Here is a 19753-nt window from a genome sequence, read left to right as displayed (position 1 = left end):
TTTGTGTTTTCTGTGGTCTGCACCTCCCTTATTTTTGCTTTGTCCTCCCTAGCATTGCATTTAATCCTCCACACAAGTTTTCTTATGTGGATGGATTTAGCCAATGACCATAGTCTATTAAGCCCTTGTGTGTGTACTCTAATCATTCGAACGTTCAGCAGTCTCTTGATTGGTTAAAGCCAGCAATGATAAATTGCAACTGATGGTTGCTGTGCATAAATAGATTGTTGCATTTATTGCAGTTTTGCTATACAAAAAAATTGTATGTTTTTGTTTTTTTAATTGAGAAGAAACAAAAGTGTATCCACTGTGTGCTGCTTGGGTTAATGAGTAAGCCTTAGCCTGAGCAGTAATGAGTAGCTGTGATTGGATCACAGTGTCAGGTTACCATTTTCAGCCTATCACAGTGCCTGTTGCTGGTATGAGATGGTATGGCTGGAAGTGTGTAATCTCTTCCTTAGCCATACCTCCAGTAGTGGCTGGGTTGTAAGTGGCCAGGAAGCCTTATTTAGTATTAAACTGCTCAAAAATAGATTTACACTGAATGGTGGGAGAGTGCCATAGGACTTCAGGTTTTATAACCAATTCAAGGAGATTATATTTTATGATGTCTACAATGTCCCTTTAAGGTAAAAAAATATACAGTCTTTTTCTCCAATTTCGCCATGTTTTCTGTCCACAATTCATTCATTATTTGAACTTGTTTTTCTGTTTGCTTATCATCAATATAATTCATGCTCTTTATCACTTTTCTGCTGTGTTTTCTTACTGTAAAGCAAATTACTTCTAAATAAGTATGTACATGGACACAGATCACGCTTGTAGTTATATATACAGATTACTCATTTACTTCAAACACGTGGGAAAAAAATAATGAGATGCACATTTCTGTGGTTCTTGAACACGTCTTTAACAACATGTTGCAGTATAAGTACAAAGACCAAAGCAATGAAACATTCCTAATTATGCTATAAAATAAAGATGAAAATCTTAACGGAACATTATAGTTGCCTGGACCACTTTATCTCAATGAAGTGATGGGTGCCGTGATACTGTGATTTTACCCCTGCCATGTAAACTGTTAAAGTTTTATAGAAACTGCAATGTTTACATTACAAAGTTATATATACCTCTAGTGGCTGTCTTATTGACAGCCACTCGAAGCGCTTCCTCCTCCAGACTGAGTAAAACTAAATCTGGGACTCAAATGCAGTTGATAGCCGCATTTGAGTGGAGGAGCACAGCATTTGGCGGCACATGCCTAGCACTGGAAAAGAAGTGAGTAATCCTTATTAAATGTATCAGTAAATGTGAGTGGACATAAAGGGGGGGGGGGGGTAAAAGATAACCTATAATCCATATATAATGATTGTTATATTTGGGGCTAAAGGTTCCCTTTAATAACAGACAATTTTTACAGACAACAAACCTGATGCTGCTATGTTGCCACAAAAACGTAGATAAATCTGCTCTCCTTCTTGAAGTGGTATTTGCTCAGAAGGTTCAGGAGGTCCTATATATCCTGCTTCACGCAAGTTAAGAACCTCCCAATTTAGCTCCTTTGATGAGACCACTTGAAAAACAGCTTTCTGAGGATTATCTTTTTTTCTGTACAAAATTACATTTACCATGGAGCTATAGGTAACATCTTGTAAATTCTGAATAAATGAAAGCAAATGGGCATTGTCCATAGCTGAGGAAAGACGAATCACAATGAAACTGAAATAAAAGAAAAGAAAAGGACATGTTTTATGAAAGCTAAGAAACATTGGCATTCTAACAATGATTATGTAACATCAGTTTTTTTCAATGTATTACATTAGTTGATTTGTTTTTTTCTCTATTTGCCATTTGCTATTTATTTATTTAGGGGGATATAACAATTTCACAATCAGGTAGATGAGTTTGATACAAAGTGATATGTTTTAGCCATGCTCTGTTAGCAACCCTGTAAACAAAATGTTCTTCAGTAGTGTTGTCGCGAACCCGGAATTTTCGGTTCGCGAACGGCGAACGCGAACTTCCGCAAATGTTCGCGAACCGGCGAACCGCGCGAACCGCTATTGACTTCAATGGGCAGGCGAATTTTAAAAACAACAGGGACTCTTTCTGGCCACAAAAGTGATGGAAAAGTTGTTTCAAGGGGACTAACACCTGGACTGTGGCATGCCGGAGGGGGATCCATGGCAAAACTCCCATGGAAAATTGCACAGTTGATGCAGAGTCTGCTTTTAATCCATAAAGGGCAGAAATCACCTAACATTGACACCTGTCCTCAAAGCCCAGCCCTGATACACACTGACACAGAGCAGAATAGAGACTGTTCCCCCTACATAGGGTCACTTGGCAGATATGGATTGACACCTATCCTAATGATCCCTGATACACACTGACACAGAGCAGAATAGAGACTGTTCCCCCTACATAGGGTCACTTGGCAGATATGGATTGACACCTGTCCTCAAAACCCCTGATACACACTGACACAGAGCAGAATAGAGACTGTTCCCCCTACATAGGGTCACTTGGCAGATATGGATTGACACCTATCCTAAGGATCCCTGATACACACTGACACAGAGCAGAATAGGGACTGTTCCTCCTACATAGGGTCACTTGGCAGATATGGATTGACACCTATCCTAATGATCCCTGATACACACTGACACAGAGCAGAATAGGGACTGTTCCTCCTACATAGGGTCACTTGGCAGATATGGATTGACACCTATCCTAATGATCCCTGATACACACTGACACAGAGCAGAATAGAGACTGTTCCTCCTACATAGGGTCACTTGGCAGATATGGATTGACACCTGTCCTAATGATCCCTGATACACACTGACACAGAGCAGAATAGGGACTGTTCCTCCTACATAGGGTCACTTGGCAGATATGGATTGACACCTATCCTAATGATCCCTGATACACACTGACACATAGCAGAATAGAGACTGTTCCTCCTACATAGGGTCACTTGGCAGATATGGATTGACACCTGTCCTAATGATCCCTGATACACACTGACACAGAGCAGAATAGAGACTGTTCCCCCTACATAGGGTCACTTGGCAGATATGGATTGACACCTATCCTAATGATCCCTGATACACACTGACACAGAGCAGAATAGAGACTGTTCCCCCTACATAGGGTCACTTGGCAGATATGGATTGACACATGTCCTCAAAGCCTCTGATACACACTGACACAGAGCAGAATAGGGACTGTTCCCCCTACATAGGGTCACTTGGCAGATATGGATTGACACCTGTCCTAATGATCCCTGATACACACTGACACAGAGCAGAATAGAGACTGTTCCCCCTACATAGGGTGACTTGGCAGATATGGATTGACACCTATCCTAATGATCCCTGATACACACTGACACAGAGCAGAATAGAGACTGTTCCCCCTACATAGGGTCACTTGGCAGATATGGATTGACACCTATCTTAATGATCCCTGATACACACTGACACAGAGCAGAATAGGGACTGTTCCTCCTACATAGGGTCACTTGGCAGATATGGATTGACACCTGTCCTAATGATCCCTGATACACACTGACACAGAGCAGAATAGGGACTGTTCCTCCTACATAGGGTCACTTGGCAGATATGGATTGACACCTATCCTAATGATCCCTGATACACACTGACACAGAGCAGAATAGAGACTGTTCCCCCTACATAGGGTCACTTGGCAGATATGGATTGACACCTATCCTAATGATCCCTGATACACACTGACACAGAGCAGAATAGAGACTGTTCCCCCTACATAGGGTCACTTGGCAGATATGGATTGACACCTATCTTAATGATCCCTGATACACACTGACACAGAGCAGAATAGGGACTGTTCCCCCTACATCGGGTCACTTGGCAGATATGGATTGACAAATCCCTGACAAACAGCTACCACATGCAAGGAAGGCAGCAGGGGCGCAAATGACCCACTCCCGACGCGGGAAGGTAGTGACGACAAATAACAATACAGGACTCTTTAGAGGCCCTGTGATTGTAATCAGTCCACTTGAAATCCTTTAACTTTGATCAATTGGAGGGAAGTCTGGTGCAGAGCCACTGACCCATGCGCAGGGCCAGCCTTAGGCCTTTGGGCGCCCTGTGCAAGAAATCTTCCCGACGCGGGAAGGTAGTGACGACAAATAACAATACAGGACTCTTTAGAGGCCCTGTGATTGTAATAAGTCCACTTGAAATCCTTTAACTTTGATCAATTGGAGGGAAGTCTGGTGCAGAGCCACTGACCCATGCGCAGGGCCAGCCTTAGGCCTTTGGGCGCCCTGTGCAAGAAATCTTCCCGACGCGGGAAGGTAGTGACGACAAATAACAATACAGGACTCTTTAGAGGCCCTGTGATTGCAATCAGTCCACTTGAAATCCTTTAACTTTGATCAATTGGAGGGAAGTCTGGTGCAGAGCCACTGACCCATGCGCAGGGCCAGCCTTAGGCCTTTGGGCTCCCTGTGCAAGAAATCTTCCCGACGCGGGAAGGTAGTGACGACAAATAACAATACAGGACTCTTTAGAGGCCCTGTGATTGTAGTCAGTCCACTTGAAATCCTTTAACTTTGATCAATTGGAGGGAAGTCTGGTGCAGAGCCACTGACCCATGCGCAGGGCCAGCCTTAGGCCTTTGGGCGCCCTGTGCAAGAAATCTTCCCGACGCGGGAAGGTAGTGACGACAAATAACAATACAGGACTCTTTAGAGGCCCTGTGATTGTAATCAGTCCACTTGAAATCCTTTAACTTTGATCAATTGGAGGGAAGTCTGGTGCAGAGCCACTGACCCATGCGCAGGGCCAGCCTTAGGCCTTTGGGTGCCCTGTGCAAGAAATCTTCCCGACGCGGGAAGGTAGTGACGACAAATAACAATACAGGACTCTTTAGAGGCCCTGTGATTGTAATCAGTCCACTTGAAATCCTTTAACTTTGATCAATTGTAGGGAAGTCTGGTGCAGAGCCACTGACCCATGCGCAGGGCCAGCCTTAGGCCTTTGGGCGCCCTGTGCAAGAAATCTTCCCGACGCGGGAAGGTAGTGACGACAAATAACAATACAGGACTCTTTAGAGGCCCTGTGATTGTAGTCAGTCCACTTGAAATCCTTTAACTTTGATCAATTGGAGGGAAGTCTGGTGCAGAGCCACTGACCCATGCGCAGGGCCAGCCTTAGGCCTTTGGGCGCCCTGTGCAAGAAATCTTCCCGACGCGGGAAGGTAGTGACGACAAATAACAATACAGGACTCTTTCGATTTTCCAGACCCTGGGGTTGACATTAGTCCAGATTTACATCTTGTGACCCATGAGGATGTTCCAGGCACTACTTGTGAAATAAAGACAGATAATAAAGTGAATGATCCTTCTCCTTGGGACTTGCACCCTGTCGTTGAAGGTGGAGTAGGCAATGGCAAGAGCATGCTGTGGGTAGTCAGTGCAAACACTCTCTTCCCGGTGAATAATGAGGAGACTAACTATGATGACGTTATTTGCGTTGAAAGTAATGATGCCAGAGATCTTTTGAAACCATATGGAAGGAACGAATTGGTTAAAAGAAAGGCAAGAGACCACCTGCATATAGACAAGAATACGCATAAGAGAAAGAAGAGAACAGGTGAAAAAGAGAAGCTGCAGACTGCCTATCTGCAAATAGTTGAGTTATGTCCTGAAGATGTCCGTGTTACCACAGTGCAGACTCTGTTTGATACACTACTGAGGAGAGTCAGAGAAACCCCAGATCTTCACGTATTTGATGAGTCGGTGCGTGGAGTTGCAGAGAACGTAGAACAAGAAATATTTAAACTTTTCCTGTGTACTGACAGCAGATATACATAGGGTCACTTGGCAGATATGGATTGACACCTGTCCTCAAAACCCCTGATACACACTGACACAGAGCAGAATAGAGACTGTTCCTTGTCCACAGAGACCATGATACACACTGACACAGAGCAGAATAGGGACTGTTACCCCTACATAGGGTCACTTGGCAGATATGGATTGACAAATCCCTGACAAACAGCTACCACATGCAAGGAAGGCAGCAGGGGCGCAAATGACCCACTCCCGACGCGGGAAGGTAGTGACGACAAATAACAATACAGGACTCTTTAGAGGCCCTGTAATTGTAATCAGTCCACTTGCACCAGTGGGCCTAAAAATTAGGCATGTACACATGCCTGAAAAATTTGGTATTGTTGCAGCCGCTGCTGTAGCAGCGTCCAGAAAAATTGATGTTTGTTTCACAGGCAGAAAGTGCCCTAAAACATGGCGGCTTGAACCCTAGTTGGTGGCGGATAAGTCACGCAAGTCAAACGTCATTCAGAGCTAAAATACAGCAGCGTGTGGACCATTTTTAGCCCAAGGCAGCTCATCTCATCAGGCCTTTTTTAATCGAATGTATCGCCCAGTGTCAGTCCCTTCGGGATCCATCCCTCATTCATCTTAATAAAGGTGAGGTAATCTAGACTTTTTTGACCTAGGCGACTTCTCTTCTCAGTGACAATACCTCCTGCTGCACTGAAGGTCCTTTCTGACAGGACACTTGAAGCGGGGCAGGCCAGAAGTTCTATCGCAAATTGGGATAGCTCAGGCCACAGGTCAAGCCTGCACACCCAGTAGTCAAGGGGTTCATCGCTCCTCAGAGTGTCGATATCTGCAGTTAAGGCGAGGTAGTCTGCTACCTGTCGGTCGAGTCGCTCTCTGAGGGTGGATCCCGAAGGGCTGTGGCGATGCATAGGACTTAAAAAGGTCCGCATGTCCTCAATCAACAACACGTCTTTAAAGCGTCCTGTCCTTGTCGGCGTGGTCGTGGGAGGAGGAGGATGACTTCCACCTCTCCCCCTGTTAGATTCCCGTTGTGCTGTGACATCACCCATATACGCTGTGTAAAGCATACTTTTTAATTTATTTTGCAAATGCTGCATCCTTTCCGACTTGTTGTAATTGGGTAACATTTCCGCCACTTTCTGCTTATAGTAGCGTGGACACCCAGTACAGGTCGTTCTCCTTCAGCCTTTTTATACGAGGGTCCCTCAACAGGCAGGACAGAATGAAAGACCCCATTTGCACAATGTTGGATGCCGAGCTACTCATTTCCCGTTCCTCCTCCTCACTGATGTCATTGAAGGTATGTTCTTCCCCCCAGTCACGTACAACACCACGGGTACCAGATAGGTGACAACGAGCACCCTGGGATGCCTGTTGTGTTTGGTCTTGCTCCTCCTCCTCCTCAAAGCTACAATCCTCCTCTGACTCCTCTTCCTCACAATCCTCTTCCAGCGTTGCCGCAGGTCCAGCAAGCGATGCTGATAAGGCTGTTTCTGGTGGTGATGGTGACCACAACTCTTCCTCTTCACGCTCATCTACAGCCTGATCCAGCACTCTTCGCAGGGCACGCTCCATGAAGAAAACAAATGGTATGATGTCGCTGATGGTGCCTTCGTTGCGACTGACTAGGTTTGTCACCTCCTCAAAAGGACGCATGAGCCTACAGGCATTGCGCATGAGCGTCCAGTAACGTGGCAAAAAAATTCCCAGCTCCCCAGAGGCTGTCCTAGTACCCCGGTCATACAAATATTCATTAACAGCTTTTTCTTGTTGGAGCAGCGGTCGAACATTAGGAGTGTTGAATTCCAACGTGTAGGGCTGTCGCAAATCAAGCGCCTCACTGGCACGTTGTTTCGCCGCTGGATATCGGCAAAGTGAGCCATGGCCGTGTAGGAACACCTGAAATGGCCACACACCTTCCTGGCCTGCTTCAGGACGTCCTGTAAGCCTGTGTACTTATGCACAAAGCGTTGTACGATCAGATTACACACATGTGCCATGCACGGCACATGTGTCAACTTGCCCAACTTCAATGCCGCTATCAAATTTTTTCAGTTGTCAAACACCACTTTGCCGATATCCAGTTGCTGCGGAGTCAGCCACTTTTCCACCTGTGCGTTCAGGGCGGACAGGAGTGCTTGTCCGGTGTGACTCTCTGCTTTCAAGCAAGTCAAACCCAAGACGGTGTGACACTGCCGTATCCGGGATGTGGAATAGTACCTGGGGAGCTGGGGGGGTGCCGTTGATGTGGAGCAAGACGCAGCGGCACAAGAGGACTCAGCCGAGGAGGTTATGGAAGAGGATGGAGTAGGAGGAGTAGAGGAGGTGGCAGCAGGACTGCCTGCAATTCGTGGCGGTGTCACCAACTCCTCTGCAATGCCACGCATTCCTTGCTTGTCAGCCGTCAGCAGGTTTACCCAATGCGCAGTGTAGGTGATATACCTGCCCTGACCATGCTTTGCAGACCAGGTATCAGTGGTCAGATGGACCCTTGCCCCAACACTGTGTGCCAGACATGCCATGACTTCCTTTTGCACAATCGAGTACAAGTTGGGGATTGCCTTTTGTGAAAAGAAATTCCGGCCGGGTACCTTCCACTGCGGTGTCCCAATAGCTACAAATTTTTTGAACGCCTCAGACTCAACCAGATTGTATGGTAAAAGCTGGCGGGCTAATAGTTCGGACAAGCCAGCTGTCAGACGCTGGGCAAGGGGGTGACTTGGTGACATTGGCTTCTTACGCTCAAACATGTCCTTGACAGACACATGACTGTGGGCAGATGAGCGGGAACTGCTCAAGGCGGGAGACGGAGTGGCGGATGGTTGAGAGGGGGCAAGAAGGACAGCAGTGGTTGACGTGGCTGAAGATGCTGGACCAGGAGGAGGATGGCGGCTTAGAGTAGGCATGCTGCTTGTACTCATGTGTTGATCCCATAGGCGTTTGTGATGTGAGATCATGTGTCTACGCAAAGCAGTTGTACCTAGGTGGGTGTTGGACCTCCCACGACTCAGTTTCCTTTGGCACAGGTTGCAAATGGCATGGCTGTTGTCAGAGGCAGACACACAAAAAAAATGCCACACTGCTGAGCTCTGCAATGACGGCATTCTGGTGGTGGACACAGCATGCGTTGATTGGCGTGCTGTCGGGCTGACCCCGGGTGCCGATGCATGCTGTCTGACTGTGCCACTAGCTCCTTGCGACGACCCCCCCCTGCTTCCAACTGGTCTCCTCCTCCTCCTCTCTGTCTCCCCATCTGAACTTTCGCCCTGTTCTTCTTCTCTTCTAGCGGGCACCCACGTGACATCCATGGACGCATCGTCATCATCAACCGCTTCGCTTGTATCTGACAACTCAGAAAAGGAAGCAGCAGCGGGTACAACATCATCATCATCATCACACCGTACCTCCATGTGTTTAATTCTGCCTGCCTGAGAAATATCCCTGTTATCTACATCCTCTAGCAATAATGGTTGCGCATCACTCATTTCTTCAAACGGGTGTGTGAATAACTCCTCTGACATACCAAGTAAAGCGGCTGTGGTGCTAGTTTTGGTGGTGGCGGCAGGCGGGTGAGTGCTATCTTGAGAGGTGCCTGAAGCTAAGCTGGAGGAGGATGGTGCGTCAAGGTTCCGAGCGGAGGCTGTACAAGATTGGGTGTCCTGTGTTAGCCAGTCAACTAAGTCCTCAGAACTTTTCAAGTTCAGGGTACGTGGCTTCTGAAAACTGGGCATTATTCTAGGGCAAAAGGGAATCACAGCACCACGACCACGACGGCCCCTGCGGGGTGGCCTGCCTCTGCCTGTCATTTTTTGGGGGATTTGTGGTACTATGCGTGCAAGCTACTGTGAGACCAGATATGATTGGCAATGTGCACTGGAACAGTGCTGCAGAGCACACACTGTAGGCCTGAGACACCCGCTTGAAGACAAGTAACTGCTATTCAATCTATGACAGTGAAAAACAAATTTTGGTTGTAAAAGCACGCTATAGAGACACAAGATATGAGTGGCAACTGTCAAAGCACACTGGCACAGGTCTGCAGAGCACACGCTGAAGTAGGCCTGAGACACCCGCTTGAAGACAAGTAACTGCTATTCAATCTATAACAGTGAAAAACAAATTTTGGTTGTAAAAGCACGCTATAGAGACACAAGATATGAGTGGCAACTGTCAAAGCACACTGGCACAGGTCTGCAGAGCACACGCTGAAGTAGGCCTGAGACACCCGCTTGAAGACAAGTAACTGCTATTCAATCTATAACAGTGAAAAACAAATTTTGTTTTTAAAAGCACGCTATAGAGACACCAGATATGATTGGCAATGTGCACTGGAACAGTGCTGCAGAGCACACGCTGATGTAGGCCTGAGACACCCGCTTGAAGACAAGTAACTGCTATTCAATCTATAACAGTGAAAAACAAATTTTGGTTGTAAAAGCACGCTATAGAGACACAAGATATGAGTGGCAACTGTCAAAGCACACTGGCACAGGTCTGCAGAGCACACGCTGAAGTAGGCCTGAGACACCCGCTTGAAGACAAGTAACTGCTATTCAATCTGTAACAGTGAAAACAAATTTTGTTTTTAAAAGCACGCTATAGAGACACCAGATATGATTGGCAATGTGCACTGGAACAGTGCTGCAGAGCACACGCTGAAGTAGGCCTGAGACACCCGCTTGAAGACAAGTAACTGCTATTCAATCTATAACAGTGAAAAACAAATTTTGTTTGTAAAAGCACGCTATAGAGACACAAGATATGAGTGGCAACTGTCAAAGCACACCGGCACAGGTCTGCAGAGCACACGCTGAAGTAGGCCTGAGACACCCGCTTGAAGACAAGTAACTGCTATTCAATCTGTAACAGTGAAAACAAATTTTGTTTTTAAAAGCACGCTATAGAGACACCAGATATGATTGGCAATGTGCACTGGAACAGTGCTGCAGAGCACACGCTGAAGTAGGCCTGAGACACCCGCTTGAAGACAAGTAACTGCTATTCAATCTATAACAGTGAAAAACAAATTTTGGTTGTAAAAGCACGCTATAGAGACACAAGATATGAGTGGCAACTGTCAAAGCACACTGGCACAGGTCTGCAGAGCACACGCTGAAGTAGGCCTGAGACACCCGCTTGAAGACAAGTAACTGCTATTCAATCTGTAACAGTGAAAAACAAATTTTGTTTTTAAAAGCACGCTATAGAGACACCAGATATGATTGGCAATGTGCACTGGAACAGTGCTGCAGAGCACACGCTGAAGTAGGCCTGAGACACCCGCTTGAAGACAAGTAACTGCTATTCAATCTATAACAGTGAAAAACTGTTTTTTTTGGTTGTAAAAGCACGCTATAGAGACACAAGATATGAGTGGCAACTGTCAAAGCACACTGGCACAGGTCTGCAGAGCACACGCTGAAGTAGGCCTGAAACACAGACGCTTGCAGACAACTAACTGCTCTTCTATTACAGTGAAAAAAAATTATTTCTTTTAAATCGAAAGCTTAACCAATTGTTAAAACAGATATGAGTGGTGGCACTGGGCTAATAGGCACAGTATCCAATGTGAACCTCACACAGAAGCTGGCAGGCAGGCAACTGCTCTTCTATTACAGTGGAAACAAAATTTTGGTTGTAAAAGCACGCTAAAGAGACACCAGATATGATTGGCAACTGTCAAAGCACGCTGGCACAGGTCTGCAGAGCACACGCTGAAGTAGGCCTGAAACACAGACGCTTGCAGACAACTAACTGCTCTTCTATTACAGTGAAAAAAAATTATTTCTTTTAAATCGAAAGCTTAACCAATTGTTAAAACAGATATGAGTGGTGGCACTGACTGTGCAAATGGGCAAGGCATCCAACCTCACACAGAAGCTGGCAGGCAGGCAACTGCTCTTCTATTACAGTGGAAAAAAATTATTTATTTTAAATCGAAAGCTTAACCAATTGTTAAAACAGATATGAGTGGTGGCACTGACTGTGCAAATGGGCAAGGCATCCAACCTCACACAGAAGCTGGCAGGCAGGCAACTGCTCTTCTATTACAGTGAAAAAAAAATTATTTATTTTAAATCGAAAGCTTAACCAATTGTTAAAACAGGTATGAGTGGTGGCACTGACTGTGCAAATGGGCAAGGCATCCAACCTCACACAGAAGCTGGCAGGCAGGCAACTGCTCTTCTATTACAGTGGAAAAAAATTATTTATTTTAAATCTAAAGCTTAACCGATTGTTAAAAGAGATATGAGTGGTGGCACTGACTGTGCAAATGGGCAAGGCATCCAACCTCACACAGAAGCTGGCAGGCAGGCAACTGCTCTTCTATTACAGTGAAAAAAAATTATTTATTTTAAATCTAAAGCTTAACCGATTGTTAAAAGAGATATGAGTGGTGGCACTGACTGTGCAAATGGGCAAGGCATCCAACCTCACACAGAAGCTGGCAGGCAGGCAACTGCTCTTCTATTACAGTGAAAAAAAATTATTTATTTTAAATGTAAAGCTTAACCGATTGTTAAAACAGATATGAGTGGTGGCACTGGGCAAGTGGGCACAGTATATGCTGTGAGCCTGACACACAGGCTGGCAGGCAGGCACCTGCAATTACATTACACAGGAAAAAAAAAAAAAAGCAGCCTGATGTTATAGCCCTAAAAAGGGCTTTTTTGGGGTGCTGTCCTTACAGCAGAGATCAGATGAGTCCTTCAGGATTGTAGTGGACACTGAATACCCTAGCCTAGCTATCAATTTCCCTATGTAATCAGCAGCAGCTAAACTTTCCCTCCTCTCACTAAGCATGCATCTTCCGAATGAATCGAAAATGGATGCTGGGAGGGAGGTTGGAGGGTGTGGAAGGGAGGGAGTGCTGCTGATTGGCTGTAATGTGTCTGCTGACCGAGAGGCACAGGGTCAAAGTTTGCCCAATGATGACGAATAGGGGGCGGATCGAACTGCGCATGTGTCCGCCCGCCGCGGCGAACGCGAACAAGCTAATTTTGCCGGGAACTGTCCGCCGGCGGACAGTTCGGTACATCACTATTCTTCAGTAAATTTCTCTTATCAGTGTTACATAGGAAATTCTAAATAAGTTATGCACGAGATTTAATTCATCAAGTCAGTCACTAATGCAGGTAAGTATGGGCAATAAATGTATTTATGAATTTTCTTTCATGGTGTGCAGGTGCTCACTAGTGATGTTGCGAACATAAAATTTTCCGTTCACGAACGGCGAACGCGAACTTCCGCAAATGTTCGCGAACGGGTGAACCCGGCGAACCGACATAGACTTCAATAGGCAGGCAAATTTTAAAACCCACAGGGACTCTTTCTGGCCACAATAGTGATGGAAAAGTTGTTTCAAGGGGACTAACACCTGGACTGTGGCATGCCGAAGGGAGATCCATGGCAAAACTCCCATTGAAAATTACATAGTTGATGCAGAGTCTGGTTTTAATCCAGAAAGGGCATAAATCAACTAACATTCCTAAATTGTTTGGAATAACGTGCTTTAAAACATCAGGTTTGCTGTTGTATCGATCAGGTAGTGTAAGGGTTACGCCCGCTTCACAGTGACAGACCAAACTACACATTTAACGCACCGCAAACAACCGCAAACAGTCCATTTGCACAACCGCAAACTCCCCATTTGCACAAGGTTGGATACCAAGCTAGCCATGTCCCGTTCCTTGTCCTCACTGATGTCATTGAAGGTCTCTTCCTCCACCCAGCCACGTACAACACACAAGGGTCCCCGAAAGGTGACAACAAGCCCCCTGTATTTTTTTTTTTTAAATGTACACTACTGTTACACCAGATATGAGTTGCACTGGTGTGACACTGTGCTCTGGCAGGCCCTGAAACGCACATGTGTGAAGGAAACTGACTGCTATTATATTACAGTCAAAAAAGTTTAGTTTTTTTTTTAAATGCAAGCTATTGTGACACCAGATATGACTGGTGGCACTGGGACCACCTTAAAAATATTGGATATCGCTAAAAATCATGAACACTATATACTTTCTCTACAAACCTCTAAAACGAACCAAACTACTCATCCATCCGCTATACCACTTTATCCCACCTAGAACTAGTGCCCAGTTAAAATACTTGACTCTTACTTACCCACACTCAGTCATGCCACACACATTTCACCACTACTCTCACTGAATCCCTCTGACTATGGCTAAATGAATCTTCTACATCAGAACACTACTCCTAAGATTGGGTTGTATCCATGTCTCGGGTCTTTCATTTAAAATAGGGGCAGCTTCGGTCTCCTTCAACACTGACACTCCAGTGCATATTATTAAAAGATTGGGCAGATGGAAATCCTCAGTCTACAACCGATATATTCCTCATCCCGAGAAAGAAATGAGGAAAGCTTTTAAAAGTTTGGCTTTGTAAATTTGATGCAATAAGTGTGTTTTTCTTTAATACCTTTTCACCCTCTTTGCATGAACCCGATTTACATATATTACTAATATGTTTCTGAACATATATTATATTATTCACTCACTCACTCACTCTCTGGGCCAGCCTAAGACATCATGCTGCCTAGGTCCAACGATAAATGACTATGGGGGATAATGTATAATAAACACAGGTTACTGGCTATGGGAGGAAAATGTATAATAAACACAGGTTACTGGCTATGGGAGGATAATGTATAATAAACACAGGTTACTGACTATGGGGGGATAATGTATAATAAACACAGGTTACTGATTGTGGGGGGATAATGTATAATAAACACAGGTTACTGGTTGTGGGGGAATAATGTATAATAAACACAGGTTACTGGTTGTGGGGGGATAATGTATAATAAACACTGGTTACTGGCTATGGGGGAGATAATGTATAATAAACACAGGTAACTGGCTATTGGAGGATAATGTATAATAAACACAGGTTACTGGCTATGGGAGGATAATGTATAATAAAGACAGGTTACTGGCTATGGGGGAGATAATGTATAATAAGCACAGGTTACTGGCTATGGGGGGTAATGTATAATAAACACAGGTTACTGGCTATGGGAGGATAATGTATAATAAACACAGGTTACTGGCTATGGGGGGATAATATATAATAAACACAGGTTACTGGCTATGGGGGGATAATGTATAATAAACACAGGTTACTGGCTATGGGGGGATAATGTATAATAAACACAGGTTACTGGCTATGGAGGATAATGTATAATAAACACAAACACAAAAAAAAAATACAAAAAAAATAAAAATGAATGCAGCTTCAGAATTAATCTAAATTGTATGCTGACTAGGAGGTGAGAGGGTCTGGAAGGGAGGGTCTGCTGCTGATTGGCTGGAATGTGTCTGCTGGCTGTGAGGTACAGGGTCAAAGTTTACTCAATGAAGACGAATAGGGGGCGGACCGAACATCGCATATGTTCGCCGTCCGTGGCGAACGCGAACATGCTATGTTCGCCAGGAACTATTCGCCAGCGAACCATTCGGGACATCACTAGTGCTCACCTTTTCTCACTCAAGGGTGAGGAATTTCTGCTAAATTGATAACACATTGGTAGGTCCCAGGTTTAACAAGGGAAGTAAAGTTTAAAAGAACTCAGGTCTTTTTACATACAACATGCACGGAGGTAAAGGAACATAACTTTTTTTAGTTAAAAAGAAAATCCACTTTGACTTTAATGACTACAATGTGCAGAACAAGTCATATCACCTGTTTAACGATGATGGAAACTCTCAAGTCCAGAAATACCAATTAATTAAACTCTTTCATATTTGCAGGAATTCTATATTGGATCTGCTTCATAAATTCCATATCACATCTATATAACACCAAAGACCATATCCAGAGATACACACAGATCCAATGAATGTATACATACCTAAAATATTGATTGTATTGTACTCCACTGCTCCTTCACTATGCCATTCTTGTCTGCTCCTTAATTAACTCATCTGGCCATAATTTAATATTTTTGGATGTTTTCCAAATTATTTATTATTTTTAGATAAGCATTTAAAAAACTTTTTTCAACATACCGGTAATTAAATATCAAAAATGTATCATATGTAAAAAATAATATATCTATATTAAAGAAAATATATATTTTTAAATTATATATATCTTATATATGCAAAAAAATAATATATAAAATGTTTTCAGAATATTAAGTTATTTTTGAAAGTCTATTCCATCATTTGGAAAGCTTATACAACAATATTAGATTGAGGTCTTAGTTAAGCTTTCTGATCATCAGTTCAATGTGTAGTAAATCAACACATCCCTGTTTTTGACACAATACTATATTCGTGCTTTCTTATACAAAGTCAATGCAAATCATGTGTCATTAATTAATGTGAAAATGTTACTTTGGGTACTACGGGGCTATTGTTGCATTTAATAAACAATTTACATATAGTACAATGAGAAGAGTATGTGGAAAAAAATACCTTTGTAAATGTTCTGACACTTCAAATGAGACTATTCCATTCTGTACATTTTTCACAACAACATCATCCAAAACAGCCCACTGGTCTTCTTTGAAAGCAAGCAATTTTAGCAGTTCAGTTGGATTATCCCCATGCTTCTTTACAGAGGCACTGACAGCTCTATAATATAATCATGTAGATATATCAAAAAACAAGTCATAAAAAAGTCATAAAACCTAGAAACTACTGTGCTCTAAAGGGACACTCCACTGCCAAAAATAATAATAATATATATATATATATATATATATATACATATCACTATTTAGTAGATATGTCCCAAAGAAATCATACATGAATTTAATTGTGCATTTTTTTTACTTGTGATATATCTAAAAACAGATCACAAAAGATGCAGATCTCTCAATCGCAGCATTTGCAAGCCCTTCCTCAAGCTGAAGTGATTTATGTGTGTGGAGTTGTCCTTTAAAATTTTACAAGAGGTCTTGACTTATCTCTGTGGTTAGCAATCTAAAGTCATATCAAGAAACCACAGCAGGGTTTAATGATTTGGATTTGACAATGTCAATTTGTCAATCTGTCAATTTTAAACTTTTTGTTTACTAAATTAAAGAGGACTAAAATATAGTCTGATATATAATGAATAATTTCAGTTATTTTCAAGGTGAGTCACTAACCACTGCTTTGCGACTGGTTTACAATCCTGTCACTACTCGTGCCTCTGGCCTAACGTAAAGAGGGTAATCAGGGGCCTTGAGAAAAAACAACAGGCAAAATGTTGTGATACTTCACCACGAGTCGAACACGGTGTCTGAGCTAAACTAACTGCTTAATGAATACTTATGTTTATATCAAATTATATATTTCTTTGTAGTGTATATTTTGCTTATCATGTCAATGATTTTCCATGTTTTTTGGGGGGGCATTAACTGTTATTGCATATTGAGACAGCGTCTAGTTATTTACTGTGTAATATTTAATAAAGATTTTCATTTATATTTTACATTTTCTGTGTATGCTGCTGTGATTATGTTGACTAGAGCAGGGGTCCACAACAGGTAGATTCCACACATGTTTTAAAACTACAGCTTCCATGATGCGTTGTCATTCTGAAGGCATGCAACGCATCATTAGAGTTGTAGTTTTATGACATCTGGGGACCTTTTGATCACCCCTGGACTAGAGGATTTAGTTGCTGTCTACTGGAAGGAGTGATTTTTCACTGACTTATATTTCTATATTTTGACAGCTAAATCCGGCCCGGGTACGCCCCTTTGAAATGGAAACTCTAAGTTCCAAGATATTTCAGATATATTTAGACTGATTCCATTATTAGAAAAATATTACCGTATTTGGTGTGAAGACGTGACTCTTGGCACTGTAGCTGTTGATGCCCGTTTGTTTTCTATATCCTCTCCTTGCTTCTTTTTCTCTGGGTTAGGAGGACATGGGAGAATTACTGTGACAGGCTTGTGGAAAGCCTGGAATGATGGTTGCTTCACGTGGACCAAAGGACTGCTAGACACCACAGAGTGGTATATATCATGTTTTACTTTCAGTTGAGAAATTAATGATGTATCAATTGGCTGAACCTACAGGGTTAATTAATGAAAAATCAATGATATTTCAAATTCATGAATATATATGCTCACAATATGCTTACTGACATATACATAGCAGTAAGAATAAATTGTATTAAAAAAAATATTTCATTAATCACAATTTGTTTAAAGGGACACTTCAAGCAAAATAACCACTATAGCTCACTGGCCTAGATTCCCAAGACATTTGCAAAATTAGGCAACAAAAAAGTTCAGATGGATATTTCTTAAACTATTTCAGCCTACATTTTGTAATTTGGTTGTCAATTCACAACATGTCCTTGTTCAGTTTATAAATCTTTATTATTAATTGTCCAATTCCATGGTTTCCTAAATTTTATAATCTCGTTAGGCACTATTGCAAGGCTACGCTTTAGTCTGTGTACCTAAAAAGTAAACTTTTTTGGCACTAACTGAAAATCATAAAACATTTTCTTTCTTTTTTATTGTCTAGTGATTCTCCAATATAGATCTTGGCAAGTTAGATACGTCCAATTTCTTCTTAAACTATAGCTCCTATTACGAGCTGACCCCTTGGTTTCTATGGCATAATGAGGATTGTAGCTTTTGGGTATTACTATCACACAAAAGTACACAGTATATAAAACACACTGTAAACAAGTTTGCTGCCAAAATCGCTTTAACTTTTTTCTTATTCCATTATGCTCTTAGTTGATTTTTTTTCTATCTTTTTTCCTTTTCTTGAAACCTATGCCTGCTGGTTTTTGGCTCATATGAAGCAAACAAGCAATAATTATGTACAAGTAAAGTGTGGAAATTTGTAATGCAGAAAATCATCCCGAGGCAAATCTGACTGCTGGGTGAAAACATATCAAATCAATTACGTATTCTAAGTGTAAACTGTTGTTTTCTATTCAGAACAGCATTTGAATTCTTACTAAAAACACAGAGGAACACGACATGTAACAACCATCAAAATAATTCTGTTTCTTCAAATTACAATACCATCAGTGGGTACTATAATTACTTTGTACTGGAATTGATGTATTGACTATACAAAGAATATAATCTGTGTCTGTGGTCCTGCTATATAAACTGATAAACAGGACGTTCTGCTTCACACCACAAACGTTTAGTTGGAAATATAGTAGAATCACCTAATATGTCTTTTGGGACTATATCGGTGGTGTTATAAATGGTACGGTGGTTAATTGTACTGAAATAATACATTTTTCCATTAGAAGTTTTCTATAATGTGTTTGCTCGGTTGCACTGGGTTACATAAGACAGGGGCATTTCAATGAGATTGTATAAGAGCTATTTCTGCCTAATGCCATTCCTATGAGATGTTATATAAATGACTCGTATTATGAGAACTACTTAAATTCTATCATAACAACGTCTACATCTCGGGATTCCTGAGAGGTTATTCCAACTTGATGGTGAATCGAAAAGAAATTGCTCTTAACTGCCTTGCATACCATATCATACCTATTACAGGCAAAATGTTTACTAGTATGCAAAATGTTTGGAATAAGTATTTCAAGATAGTTTTTACTGTTTAACTAGCAAAATTACGTATATCTTCCTTTTCACCTCGTGCTGTCTTCAGCGTGCAATACATCTTATACCGACATGTTTATACTTCAGAAAAAAAACTAAACTTTGAAAGTGATGATGTCATATAAAAAGTATCACTATGTCTGGTTTTAGAATGCCTCAAATGTATGCTATGAGTAAATATCACAATATTATGAGGTTTGTTTGCTAGATTAGGTGTTATGGGGAATTGAAAATGGACATATCTTACTAACGGAAAAGTTCCATACCACTCCCAATGTCCAACGCTGAATCCTGGCATGTTTAATAAATCATGATATGACACAAAA

At 42.4% G+C, this 19753-nt stretch overlaps 1 protein-coding gene across 2 annotated transcripts in view; it reads right to left on the bottom strand.

The window, feature by feature from the left end:
- The window catches only part of DTHD1 (death domain containing 1), a 46945-nt gene that overhangs the window by 7289 nt on the left and 19903 nt on the right, over positions 1–19753 (bottom strand). For both annotated transcript variants that reach the window (XM_063459907.1, XM_063459908.1), the window contains exons 5-7: positions 17650–17894; positions 16303–16461; positions 1430–1719 (exon numbers count right to left, since the gene is read on the bottom strand). In XM_063459907.1, the coding sequence (XP_063315977.1) occupies positions 1430–1719; positions 16303–16461; positions 17650–17894 (694 nt within the window). The remainder of the gene's footprint in view (positions 1–1429; positions 1720–16302; positions 16462–17649; positions 17895–19753) is intronic.

The sequence above is a fragment of the Pelobates fuscus genome, chromosome 6, assembly GCF_036172605.1.
Source record: "Pelobates fuscus isolate aPelFus1 chromosome 6, aPelFus1.pri, whole genome shotgun sequence".
Lineage (NCBI taxonomy): Eukaryota > Metazoa > Chordata > Amphibia > Anura > Pelobatidae > Pelobates > Pelobates fuscus.
Note: the sequence above shows the minus strand (reverse complement) of the source record. Positions and strands in the feature narration are given on the sequence as shown.